Source organism: Mercenaria mercenaria, chromosome 6 (assembly GCF_021730395.1).
Source record: "Mercenaria mercenaria strain notata chromosome 6, MADL_Memer_1, whole genome shotgun sequence".
NCBI classification, from domain to species: domain Eukaryota; kingdom Metazoa; phylum Mollusca; class Bivalvia; order Venerida; family Veneridae; genus Mercenaria; species Mercenaria mercenaria.
The window spans coordinates 64,323,865-64,338,508 of record NC_069366.1 but is presented as its reverse complement, the minus strand read 5'-3'; the positions used below and the strand labels follow the sequence as shown (position 1 = coordinate 64,338,508).

Sequence of the window (14,644 nt, the reverse complement as noted above, 5' to 3'; positions counted from 1 at the left end):
ACAGTTTCGAACTTGATCTAGATATCATCAAGATGAACATTCAGACCAACTTTCATACAGATCCCATGAAAAACATGGCCTTTAGAGAGGTCACAAGGTTTTTCTATTATTTGACCTACTGACCTAGTTTTTGTCGGCATGTAACCCAGTTTCGAATTTGACCTAGATATCATCAAGGTGAACATTCTCTAATTTTCATGAAGATCTTGTGAAATATATGGCCTCTAGAGAGGTCACAAGGTTTCTCTATTTTTAAACCTACTGACCTAGTTTTTGAAGGCACGTGACCCAGTTTCGAACTTGACCTAGATATCATCAAGATGAACATTCTGACCAACTTTCATAAAGATCCCATGAAAAATGTGACCTCTCTAGCAAAAGTTTACGGACGGACGCACGGACGTCTGACACCTTGTCACTTTGTGACAGGTGAGCTAAAAATACAGCCTCTATCGCATACACAAGGTTTTTCTTTCATTTGACCTAGTGACCTAGTTTTTGATCCCAGATGACCCATTTTCAAACTCGGCCTAGATTTCATCAAGGTTATCATTCTGACCAAAATCCATGAAGATTAATTGAAAAATACAGCCTCTATTGCATACACAAGGTTTTTCTTAGATTTGACCTAGTGACCTAGTTTTTGACTCCAGATGACCCATTTTCAAACTCGGCCTAGATTTCATCAAGGTAATCATTCTGAATAAATATCATGAAGATCAGTTGAAAAATACAGCCTCTATCGCATACACAAGCCAAATGTTGACAGACAGACAGACAGACGACAGAGGCCGGACATCGAGCGATCAGAAAAACTCACATGAGCTAATAAGAATAAAGAAAGTGTTTTCAGATTTCCTTTTATTGTTCTATGACAGAAATTATCTTTTTTTCATAAAATTTCATAAATAAGTAAAGTGTGGTAAAATTATACAACAACATTGCCCAAACATCCCTTGTGGCCATTCACACCAAAATACTTCATACTCTTGACAACCACACAAATTTAAAACTAACCGTAACATATTTAATCCATAAGAACTGTACAGTTACACGATTGGAAAATATACACACATCAATGCAATATACAGAAACATCTGGAAAGTTAATATTAACCAGTTATGCCATACTTCATCTTATTACATGTATCCTACATTTGCAACTTGATAGATCTCAATAACAAAGTCCTGTATCTACCCAAAACATGCAATATCAGAATTTATTATACAACACCTTATATAGTAAGTCCAAAAATTTTGTGGTATGAATGGTCTATAGTTTGATTGTTGTTAAAAGTTCAGAACTTAAAACACTGAGAGAGAGAAATCAAAACTATATTTATTTCATGAAATAAAATACTTACTGAATGCCTTGCCCGTTAGTAAGGGTATAACAAATCATAAAAATAACACTTACATATAACAAAATGCAGCTGACAAAATGTTTTTATAGCAAAAGAGTAAGTAATGACTTCACATTAAAATTTCTGGAAATGCTATGCAACTGGTGACCAAAGGGAGTAAAACTCACAAAATTTCTTATACTAATTGCAATGCCATCTGTCAAATCATCTGGACGTGGATGTGTTGTCGTAACCAGGTTACTCTGCCTGTCCTGTTGGAGAGTTTACTCCAAAAGGAACTTTCAACTATTCTATTTTTATGCATATATAATCATTAGACTATGCCGAAATGTGACAAGTTATTTTACTCAAAAGCAACTGCATTCAATCTCATGAAGGAACTGCAAATGTTTTAGGGTTGTTTTACTTGTTAATTGCTACAGCATTCAGATCATTTCATCAAGCTTTGAGAGGATTCACCTCAATATCAATGTCAAAATAACATATCAGATAAAAAACCTGTCTTCATACTTAATTTACAATTTTCTGTCAAATAATACCCGATTTCTAAATATCAAATAATATGACATCACTCTAGAGGCGTGCCTCTTTTGTTGTTTACATGAAAATATTTACAAGGAAGTTACAGGAAACTTCAGCTATTACCACACTACAAACCTAGTTTATAATGCATGTAGAATACTCTTACACAGGAGATATAACATTACATATTTACATTTATCAACATCACAATACATAAAATATTGACAGGACATTTCCCTAACCTCCCCTGCAATGATAATAGTTTACCATACCCAAAATTACACCACTGCAATCTATTAAACAAGAAGACCATGATAGGCCTAGGTGACTCACCTGCGTTTCAGAGGCATTTTGTTATACAGTGAAAACTAACATCCCCACACCCAGCAGCCATGCTTTTTTTATGACAAATCAAAATGGCTTTAACAATCTGTGTGTATTACCATGCAATGAACACTTTTGCGAAACTATTTCAAAATCCAACCAGAGGTTTAGATTGCATTTGAAAATTTTTCTTGTTTTAGCTTTGGTGGCCATATTTTTTTCTGATAAACTGGACAAATTTGAACAATCTTTAATAAATATTCATCCAAGAAAAGTGATTTTTTTAAAATTGTTTAAGTCCTTTCTGACACGATGATTTCCACTGGCAGCCATGTTTTTATGACCTGAAATAATCTGAACATCTGAACTTCGTAGTAGGTCACACAAGACACATTTGTGTTAAATTATTTCAAAATCAAGCCAGTGGCTTAGGAGATGTTCAACATAAAAAATTATTTTTAACCATAGAGGCCATGATTTTTGACAATTGGAACTATCTGAACAATCCTGGTACAGCGTCAATCAAGGGACATTTGCGTGAAATTGTTTTAAAATCAGACAAGCCGACAAGGCAGGAAGTCTTTTTTTTTTTAAGTTTCCATGATATATAACAAAGTGACAAAGACCTCAAGCAGCCATGGTTTTTAATGAATTGGATTAACTCCAATTATCTTTGCAGGTCACTTCAGTAAGATTTTAGTGATTTTTTTTCAAAATCAGGGCAGCAGTATCTGACAAGAAGAGCTTTAAAGTTCTAAATACATACAGGGGGAAATTACCATGTCCCAAAGTGATCATGTTTTTGATAAATTGGACTAAATTTTAAAAATCTTGATAAGAGTGTCACCCGAAGAACATTTCTGTGAAATTATTTTGAACTCTGGCAAATGGATTCTGAAAATATTTCCGTTTCCAAAGTTCTATATGGAATGGATTTCTTTGAACAACTTTGGTAGACAACCATCCAAGAAACACAATGCCAAGTTTCAGCAATGTCCAACAATACCCAAAGGAGATGTCGGTAAAAAAAAATAGTATATAGATGGCCTAATGCCATACGAACAATAAGTGACCACAACAGCTCACAATGAGCAATTTGTGCTCAGATGAGCTAAAAGCTAAAAATTATGTATAATAAAACAAACATGTTTGAATCTTGAAATCAAATAGATTTAAGGATAAACAGTATTGGATTACTTAAAGTAAGTCTTTACTAGTATCAGTACAACCAGAAAGAAGGAATAAACATAACAAAAAAAAAAAAAGCACAAAAGGGGAAGAACCGGCCTTTCCTTCTTTTTTCAGTTCAAGGCATAATTTTTGACAGGCAGGGTTGGTCAACCAGGTGTAGTTCCTAAGAAAGACAATGGTACTAATAAATACTAACATTATAATCATAACCTAGAATACTCTTGTCATATTTTCCTTGATTCAAACCCATGTTTTTGAAATACATTCATATTTTTGCAAAAGAGCAACCCCACTTTTCCTACCCCACCATAGACCACTAAAAACCTTTCGCATTTATTGAACAGTAATGTATCGAAAATCAAATTTTCTCTTTACCAAAACTAACCCAAACTACTTTGAAACTAGAGCTATCACTAAAGGTGATGAATGTACCCCCCGCATGCACTGACACAGTACATTGCAATTTGACGCACACAAGATTGCATAATTATGTGGACTGTATGTATATAGACTGTATGTATACAGTATAGTAACAAAAAACAAAGTCCCATAACTATGCAGAATATTTATCTAAAAGAATGTAACATGCACCATGCACAACTAGGGTTGGTACTGATCACTTGTGTGAAGTTTCATTAAATTGTGTGTAAGGGTTCGGTAGATCAGGCACGCACAAGATTGCATATGCAGACTGTATGTACATAGTATGTTAACAAGAAACAAAGTCCCATAACTCTGCAATTTTTGTCGCTGAAAGAACCTAATTTGCCCCATGCACAACTACTGTTGTTACTGATCACTTGTGTGAAGTTTTATTAAATTGTGTCAAGTGGATGAGGAGAGATGGTGCGTACAAGATTGTGTCTATTTATACAGTATAGTAACAAAAAAACAAAGTCCCATAACTCTGAAAGAACCTAACATGCCCCATGCACAACTACTGTTGTTAGTGATCACTTGTGTGAAGTTTCATTAAATTGTGTCAAGGGGATGAGGAGAGATGGTGCACACAAGATTGTGTCTATGTATATAGTATAGTAACAAAAAAACAAAGTCCCATAACTCTGCCAATTTTTTTTCTAAAAGAACCTAACATGCCCCATGCACAACTACTGTTGGTACTGATCACTTGTGTGAAGTTTCATTAAATTGTGTCAAGGGGATGAGGAGAGATGGTGCGCACAAGATTGTGTCTATGTATATAGTATAGTAACAAAAAAACAAAGTCCCATAACTCTGCCAATTTTTTTTCTAAAAGAACCTAACATGCCCCATGCACAACTACTGTTGGTACTGATCACTTGTGTGAAGTTTCATTAAATTCTGTCAAGGGGATAAGGAGAGATGGTGCGCACAAGATTGCGTCTACGGACAGACGACCAGACGGACAGACAGACAGACGGACGGACAGACAGACAGACAACCTGAAACCAGTATACCCCCCCTTACAACTTTGTTGTCGGGGGGTACAACAACGCTCATACCAGTTTCACACAGTAATCTTTACCTAATCTTTATTGTTGTTTTGAATAAAATAGGAACAAGCATAGAAATAAATACTGTAAAATTTTGTCGATTTCAGTTTAAATGTGAATAATTTATTCTATTTACCTCAAAGAACCTTGGGAAAAGCTAATGAATATTTTTTGGAATGTTCAGTTTTAATTTGAAAATTATGGCAGCAACCTCCTCCCGACAGAAACTGGTCATGACAATACCAGTATTGTGATGTTTCCAGAGTATATATGGTACCATGTTCTATTTATGTTACATGTACACAGATGATAAAATGAGAATACGGTGTAACCTAATTCACGACTGGGGTGACTAAAATTTTTGTACAAGGGTTGAAGATTTTGAAGGATTTACAAAAATTTAACCTAATTGGAAAATACTTTTCTCTTTACACAGATGTGTTTGCTCTTCGGTGGTGTTGTTAACAGCAGCAGTAATGTTTACTGAAATTACTGATTCCAACACACACACTCCAGCAAATACAAACTAGACAATTTAACATATTAATTTCAAGTGTTCGCATAGCTGACCTGTCGTGACAAATGGAAATTACTGTTTGACTGCATATTCTGTTTATCGTTTTGGCATTCTGCAGATGAATCAGAAAGTCATGTGCTCAATGGATTAAATTATGGACTAAATAATGCAGGACCATAAGAAGTTACCAAACTTCATGGTAATTATGGGTGTGTATCAAGTTTTTCAATTTGATGCTATTCTCAACAACAGTGGTTAAGTGGCCCAGCATTAACCTATATCACTAGTCTTCTGTAATAACCAAACAGTTAACTTCTCTAGGTGTAGAGGAAAGAAAGATACCAGAAAGAAGACTTTTTACAACTTGACAACAGTCAAACCATTATCAGAACTAACCAAACTCATAAACCCCTAACCTTCTATTGTGTGTTTAGGATATTACACATGTCACCCATGTTTCATTTAGTGTCAGAAATGTAAATAGGTCTGCATTAAAAAATTAAACAGCTTTGCAAAATCAATTTAGCATTTACACTGTGGTAGTTCTACAGTTAATACAACACTTGAAAGTTCTATCAAAATGCTTCATCTGAAGTTACAAAACATTCTCTCTTTTATATCAGTCTTTATGTAAAACAAGAGTTATGTTATACCAGCATATGCTATATAAAATCAGAAACAACACTACTTTAATTACAATCTTCATAACAACATGCCACCGGCGTAAAGCTATTATACCTAGCCCACATATACTCCAGCCTTGCATTCAAAACATTACAAGAAGGTCCAAGATCATAAAGCTCGAGTCTGAAGACCAGTCTCAAAACTCTAGCATCTGACTGGCTGCCGCTGAGAGAGGTCTTGAAATAAACCAATGACATTGCTGCGTCTTTAGACTGGTCCTCAACCTCAATTATCCTTTTAAGCAAGTTACAACTCTCAACATTCCTGCCAAAATATCCTAATTTATTTGTACTATATTTCACAAGATGCCACGGAAAAGGTGAAATAAAATTGTCTGTTGTCAATGGATACTGTAAGATATTCAAACTCTAACATGTATTCAATGAGATGCTACGGAAAAAGGTGTTGCAATAAAACAGTGTGTTGTCAATGGAGATAGTCTTGTGTACTTGAGAAGGCACTTGAGGCAATGCCGGCCTTAGACATCAGTTTCATACATTCTGTTGTCTGTGATATCACAAGTTCTAGCGGTGGCTTGTTTGGCAGAGCATGGGATTCTGTAAAGAAAAACAGGAAATATACCACTTGAAGTAAGCTATTTTCCTGCCATGTTATCTAAAACTATCATCTTTCAGCATATTTTGATTTTCATAAACTTCAGCAACGTAATTATGAACCTTTGTTTTATCTAATGAACAGTCTCTTTTTTTCCCCATTGATTTCTCCAGCAAACTGAATGTAATTTTGATGACTTCGACAAAATTTAGCAATATAAATATAAACACTTCTGTTCTTATCATTAAAAAAAAACCCTCTATTCTTCTTATAAATACCTTGGTTATTGCTTATAAACACCTTAGTTCTTGCCTAAAAACACCTTAGTTCTTGCCTATAAACACCTTACTCCTTACCTATAAACACCTTAGTTCTTGCCTATAAACACCCGAGTTCTTGCCTATAAACACCCAAGTTCTTGTTTACAGTCCTAAGACTGTTAAGCAAATTTGCAATTCAGCTAATTTGCTGTTATATATGAACACAGTCTATATCCCTTAAAATATGTAAGCTATACATCTGGCATTACTTTTAGACATAAAGGTTGACAATATGGCTCAATTGATAAACTCAGCCTCCTGATATCTATACATCAAGTATGCAATATTCCAATTTTTCATAAATATCACTGTTCCCTGATCGACCTACCTAGAATGGCACTATTTAAGGCCGCACATACTGGTTCCCTTTGTACTGGGTCTAACTGAGCACCGACTGGACTGGTCCATGGGTCCGAGTAGGCTAATAAACTAAATGCATCCTAGAGAAAAGAAATCAGAACATGTCTATTTACATATATATATTTTTTTTTGACGTCACCTTTTTTCAACAGTCTGTATGTAACCTCTGGCAGTTTACCTAACCATCATTGCTGGATTATGTACCAGTATTAACCTACTCAGCCAACTTCTTTACATGAAGACGATGTGGAAGGAAATGGATTTCAGACACACTGTCTTCTTTCAAATCGTCATAGAGAACCTATGCCTGACCCTGGGATCAAACTCTGGACCATATGATCTATAGATCTGGGCTCTCCATACTGAGTTAAGAAGGCATGTACCTACAACTCAATACTTGTATTATTGACAACATTAGGCTGTATTAGCATGCAACTGTAAGAAGCAACCAAACTGCAACATGTTCAGCAATACAGTTCTAATTGTACAACTGGAACATTAAGAATTGATCAATAGTTGCATGTGCAGATTGGATAGCAAGACAGCTGGACATACCCATCTGTACCAACAGTGATACACACATTTTCTTCCATACTGTATTCTACAAATAAAATGACTCTCTTTTAAGAATTCCGTTTTATAACAGCATTAATTCCCAACACAGTTTGTTGTAAAGTTAACTGAAGAACGAGAGTAATTCTATAACCTCAGGGATTTTCCTGCCCATGTGTCAACACTAGGAACACCCATCCAGTGTGCAAGAATGTTTCTCTCTCATACATCTACTAACTTCAATTCCTAAACAAAAGCAGATATAAAGTATTTCTTGTTAAACTGATGATGTGTTCAACACAGCTTTGTAAAGATCCTTCCTCCTATGAACCCTGATAAGTAAATTTTGAGTAGTATTAAGTGACAGAATCAAAGCAATTGGCATCACCGTTCCTTAAATGGCGGAACAATGATAGAATATACATATTATTTATTTAAAAGAGAAACTGGCAGACTGACCTGTAATTGTTTTTTATTTCCTTCGCATTTACCAAACTCTTTTCTCAGTCGTATACTCATCGACTGTAATTCTCGACCAAACTGCAACATTTTCTCTATGGCTAACTGACTACCTCCACACAGTTGGCGTTTCTGAGACGGAGGGTCAATTTCTGAAACAAATTAAGTTGAAGAAGGAACTGTTTTTTTTATATAATTCATGGACTGGTTCAATGTTTTTAAATCAAATTCGTACACCAGTCTTAGAATGCACCATAACCATTGGTTAATTTCAACTGTAATCATGAACATCTACTTGGCTGTGAAAATTTGACAACTGAAATAGTCTCTGGTCAAATATCTAATATGAGCAGTCCATGTTTACGAGTGGAATCATTCTGAATGGGTTTAATCAGTAATTAATGGTTTTGCACAAGCAATCATTACCATCACTGATAGAACTTCTTCCTTCAGTAATCGAAAAGGTTCTGTTTGCAGAAATTATACTGTATAATAAGATAATTCAAAAATGATTTCAGACAGATTTATGAAGTTCTTGTGCCATGCCCTCTGCTGTTACCCATATCACCATCTACCACTACAATACCAGTAAGTTTCATTTCATTCTCTTTCACAGTTTATAAACACTCTAGTAAGGACAAAAAAATAAGTACAGAAGGTAAAATAAAAATTGTAGTATGCTTATTGTACTCTGAACTTCTTCTCATTGCTATCTATCATTATACTATGTTTGTTTGTTTGTTTTGGGTTTAACGCCGTTTTTCAACAGTATTTCAGTCATGTAACGGCAGGCAGTTAACCTAACCAGTATTCCTGGATTCTGTACCAGTACAAACCTGTTCTCCGCAAGTAACTGCCAACTTCCCCACATGAATCAGAGGTGGAGGACTAATGATTTCAGACACAATGTCGTTTATCAAATAGTCACGGAAAACATACGCCCCGCCCGAGGATCGAACTCGCGACCCCGAGATCCGTAGACCTACGCTCTTACCTACTGAGCTAAGCGGGCGGGCCATTATACTATGTCCCATAATTTTCCTTTCACTGGCTTTAAAGTTAGTGCTCATACAAAAGAAAATTAAGTACAAAATAGGGAGATAATGCTCTAGTACCAATGGCTGAACTAAATCTTTCACAGCTTTTTACAATACAGCCATTAAGGCAATACCCGACAACAAACAAGGCAGTCTGAAAGACAGCTAAATCCCCCCCCCCACTGCTATGGATAGTGAAAGGGTAAACCTTTGATTTTAGCTGTGACCTTGACCTTGAACTGACATGGCTGACTCATGAATTCTGCACAACGTCTTGATGAGGTGATCATTTGACCAAAGTTTCATGAAAATCCTTCAAGGGGTTTAGGAGATACAGAGCTGAAACCTTTGACCTTCAGTTGTGACCTTGACCTTGAGTTGACATGACTGACTCATGAGTTCTTGATGAGGTGATCATTTGACCCAAGTTTGATGAAAATCCTTCAAGGGGTTAAGGAGATACAGAGTGGACACTAAATGGAAGGCTCAAACCTTCGACCCTTAGTTGTGACCTTGACCTTGAGCTGGCATGGTTGACTCATAATTTCTGCAAATCGTTCTGATGAGGTAATCATTTGACTCAAGTTTTATAAAATTCCTTCTAGGGGTTTAGGAGATATAGAGCGGACACGAAATGGAAGGCTCAAACCTTTGACCTTCAGTTGTGACCTTGACCTTGAGCCGACATGGCTGACTCATAAGTTCTGCACATCGCCTTGATGAGGTGATCGTTTGACCCAAGTTTGATGAAAATCCTTCAAGGGGTTTAGGAGATATAGAGAGGACACAAAATGGAAGGCTCAAACCTTTGACCCTAAGTTGTGACCTTGACCTTGAGCTGGCATGACTGACTCATGGGTTCTGCACATCGTCTTGATGAGGTGATCATTTGACACAAGTTTTATAAAATTCCTTCAAGGGGTTTAAGAGATAGAGCGGACACAAAATGGAAGGCTCAAACCTTTGACCTTCAGTTGTGACCTTGACCTTGAGCCGGCATGGCTGACTCATGGGTTCTGCACATCGTCTTGATGAGGTGATCATTTGACCCAAGTTTTATAAAATTCATTCAAGGGGTTTAGGAGATATAGAGCGGACACAAAATGGCAGGCTCAAACCTTTGACCTTGAGTTGTGACCTTGACCTTGAACCGACAAGGCTGACTCATGGGTTCTGCACATTGTCTTGATGAGGTGATCATTTGACCCAAGTTTCATGAAAATCCTTCAAGGGGTTTAGGAGATATGGACCGGACACGATTTTGTTACGGACGGAAGGACGGAAAGACGGACGGAGGGACGAACGCAGACCATTCCTATAATCCCTCCGCCACGGCGGGGAATTAAAAATGTGTATCAATCTTAATCAAAGGCCTGAAGGGCCTGAGTCAGCTAATGATTGATGTACTGACAGTATAGTCTACCAGTTTCAGTTTGTTTTTAGTTTTTTTCTTAAAATTTCATAACACAGCTCGATATTTACCCAAAATATTATATCCGGATACGATTACACTTTTCTCCAGTTTTCAACAATATATTTTACAAATTGTGATGATACGAAGACATTTAGCAGCAATTGGCAGTATCTGACACTGAAGTTTATGGTTAAATTACCTCTTATTTAAATCTTTTCATAAAAAAGTTGTTTCGTTTCCTGAAAGCAGCCAAACATAGAGGATCTACTTTCGATTTCAAAAACTACAAGAAAATACAATTTAATGTTTCGCCGATTTGTTTATTTCTCGAAAAATAAGAATTAAAATCAGTAACTAAACAAACCAGTAAGAGCTTCTTCTTCCGATAATTTATCCGTTTACTGACTGCAAAATTCAACCCACGCAAAGTTTATAGAAATCATACGATGCGTGTTTACGTTCAATGTGGGAGAATTAAGGCTGATCGGCTATGTTACCTAACGCATCCAGACGATTCAGATTTTGTTTTTAAAAAAGCATTGTGTGCATTTCTGCAATTTTATATACGTTTTTATACGCTTAGAAATTATTAGACATGCGCATTTGCATTATTTCTATACGTAATTTACGCTAATACGCATCTTATCTGGAGCCCTGTGGAACTATTTTTTGTCTTTTGCTGGATGTTACCCAAGCTTTGTAAGCCTGCGCAATTCTTAAAATGCACATTTATGCTTAATGAGTTACATTCGAGTATTGCACAATTACAAGTCATAAATATGACAGATTACATCGTATATTGGTCATAGCAAAGGGAATTGACACAACTTAACTTCATTCATGCAGTGAACTGTTTGAAGTTTGAGAAATCTAATGGAACTACATCCCTTCACGTGTTATTCGGCCCATTTAGAGAATCGCTGAACAGCAAGGACTCGTCAAAAGGCTTTCAGCCTTTAGCCAACTCAAAAATCATAAAAATGCAAAACTTAAAACAAGTGTAGTCAAATTCATTTTTTGGACCGAGTTGTAAAAAAAAAAGCGGTGCACATTACTCTGAATGTCCTTAATAAATATTGTAATTGATATTTATGACTTTCTTCCAAATACTTTACTATCACTTTTACATAAAAGAGAAATCTGTGAATGAACCACCTTCAAAAAGCAAGAACAGAACAACAAATTCACAGTTTAACAGGTACTTTTTACACACTGCTTCTTTTATGACTGTATCAGATATCATTCAGTAACAAGAGGACCATGATGGTCCTGAGTCGCTCACCTCTTTCCACATGACCCAGTTTTGAGTATGACGTTGTTTTTTCTATTATTTGACATAGTGACCTAGTTTTTGAGCTCATGTGACCCAGTTTTGAACTTGACCTAGATATTATCAAGATAAAAATTCTGACCAATTTTCATGAAGATCCATTGAAAAATATGGTCTCTAGAGAGGTCAAAAGATTTTAATAATTTTAGACCTACTGACCTAGTTTTTGACCGCAGTTGACCCAGTTTCAAACTTGACCTAGATATCATCAAGATGAACATTCAGACCAACTTTCATACAGATCCCATGAAAAGTATGGCCTCTAGAGGGGTCACAAAGTTTTTTTATTATTTGACCTACTGACCTAGTTTTTTATGGCACATGACCCAGTTTCAAACTTGACCTAGATATCATCAAGGTGAACATTCTGACCAATTTTTATGGAGATCCATTCACAAGTATGGTCTCTAGAGAGGTCACAATGTTTTTCTATTTTTAGACCTAATGACCTAGTTTTTGACCGCACATGACCCTGTTTCGAACTTGACCTAGATATCATCAAGATGAACATTCAGACCAATTTTCATACAGATCCCATGAAAAATATGGCCTTTAGAGAGGTCACAAGGTTTTTCTATTATTTGACCTACTGACCTAGTTTTTGATGGCACGTGACCCACTTTCAAATTTGACCTAGATATCATCAAGATGAACATTCAGACCAATTTTCATACAGATCCCATGAAAAATATGGCCTCTAGAAAGGTCACAAGGTTTTTCTATTATTTGACCTACTGACCTAGTTTTTGACCGCACGTGACCCACTTTCGAACTTGACCTAGATATCATCAAGATGAACATTCTGACCAATTTTTTAATGAAGATCTCGTGAAATATATGGCCTCTAGAGAGGACACAAGGTTTTTCTATTTTTAGACCTACTGACCTAGTTTTTGACCGCACATGACCCAGTTTCGAACTTGACCTAGATATCATCAAGATGAACATTCAGACCAACTTTCATACAGATCCCATGAAAAATATGGCCTCTAGAGAGGTCACAAGGTTTTTCTATTATTGGACCTACTGACCTAGTTTTGATGGCACGTGACCCAGTTTCGAACTTGACCTAGATATTATCAAGGTGAACATTCTGACCAATTTTCATGAAGATCTTGTGAAATATATGGCCTCTAAAGAGGTCACAAGGTTTTTCTATTTTTAGACCTACTGACCTAGTTTTTGAAAGCATGTGACCCAGTTTCGAACTTGACCTAGATATCATCAAGGTGAACATTCTGACCAAGTTTCATGAAGATCTTTTGAAATATATGGCCTCTAGAGAGGTCACAAGGTTTTTCCATTTTTAGACCTACTGACCTAGTTTTTGACGGCACGTGACCCAGTTTCGAACTTGACCTAGATATCATCAAGATGAACATTCTGACCAACTTTCATAAAGATCCCAAGAAAAATGTGACCTCTAGAGTGGTCACAAGCAAAAGTTTACGGACGCACGGACGGATGACGGACACCGCGCGATCACAAAAGCTCACCTTGTCACTTTGTGACAGGTGAGCTAAAAATACTGACTTGTATAAAATTACTCATCTTTACCCAAAATCAGTTAATTTTTACAGCAAAAAAATAGTTCTATAATTCGGTTTACCGGTACATCAGCTTACCCATGTCATCATGTTTATCCTGTGGACAGCTGTTTCCATTCATGTATTGTCCGTTTGCACTATTTCCATTAGTCACAACACTATTTTCATCTTCCGCTATACCATCCAACATTTCAACATCCTCAATATAACGAGTCTCTGCTCCATTTATAGTAACACTGTTTGAATTTGAATTGGCTGTGTTGACTACATTCATATTTTCCTCCGATATAGTTTTCAAGTCTGACTGGTTATTTGTACTGTTGCTATTGGTTACACTGTTGGTATGGGCGGGGTTTAGGGCGGGGCTGGAGTTTGAAGTCTGAGGGGGAGTCTGAAAATTTGAGTGTGATTTCAGAGTTTTTGTTCTGTTTGGACTACTATTCCCTGAGTTAGTTCCCCCTGCCAAGGGATTTACCCTGGGGGAGTGTGTGTGATGTATGGGGCTACGTGACGGACTGGAGCGATTACTGCCCCCGTGCTGAGATCTAGGACTCCTTAATGCTGCCCCACGTACTTCACTGTCTGATCCGTTCACCATTTCGATAAACTGTCTGCATTTCAGCATGAATAATAAGTTAGAGTTGCGTTCCAGCAAACCAGGATATAACTGTTGTGTAGTCTCTATGGCTTCTCCCATACGGCCTGCTAACACTAACTTTGATATTCCTATAATTGAAATATAGAATTCAATGTAATATACACAGAAATTATTCAAACTTCCTTACACCACCACCTCATTTCAGTTTATCTTATTTGATTTGTACCGGTATTCTACGCGGAAGGGACATTCAAACACGGATTCATATTTTAAGAAAACTGAAAAAAAAAGGAAAGATGTTCCAAAGACTTCATTTTCATGGACTGACATGAACAAGAAATCCATGAAAAATACTGATCAGATTTAACAGTATCATGTGAAATGCTGAAATATTTA

At 36.4% G+C, this 14,644-nt stretch overlaps 1 protein-coding gene across 1 annotated transcript in view; it reads right to left on the bottom strand.

Moving 5' to 3' along the window:
* Window positions 1–846: 846 nt before the first annotated feature.
* Window positions 847–14,644, bottom strand: part of LOC123548584 (ran-binding protein 9-like) — a 39,681-nt gene continuing 25,883 nt past the window's right edge. Inside the window, exons 9-12 of the mRNA XM_045335962.2 lie at window positions 13,729–14,376; window positions 8,323–8,474; window positions 7,280–7,391; window positions 847–6,633 (exon numbers count right to left, since the gene is read on the bottom strand). Of these exons, the coding sequence (XP_045191897.1) occupies window positions 6,503–6,633; window positions 7,280–7,391; window positions 8,323–8,474; window positions 13,729–14,376 (1,043 nt within the window). The 3' untranslated portion in view covers window positions 847–6,502. The remainder of the gene's footprint in view (window positions 6,634–7,279; window positions 7,392–8,322; window positions 8,475–13,728; window positions 14,377–14,644) is intronic.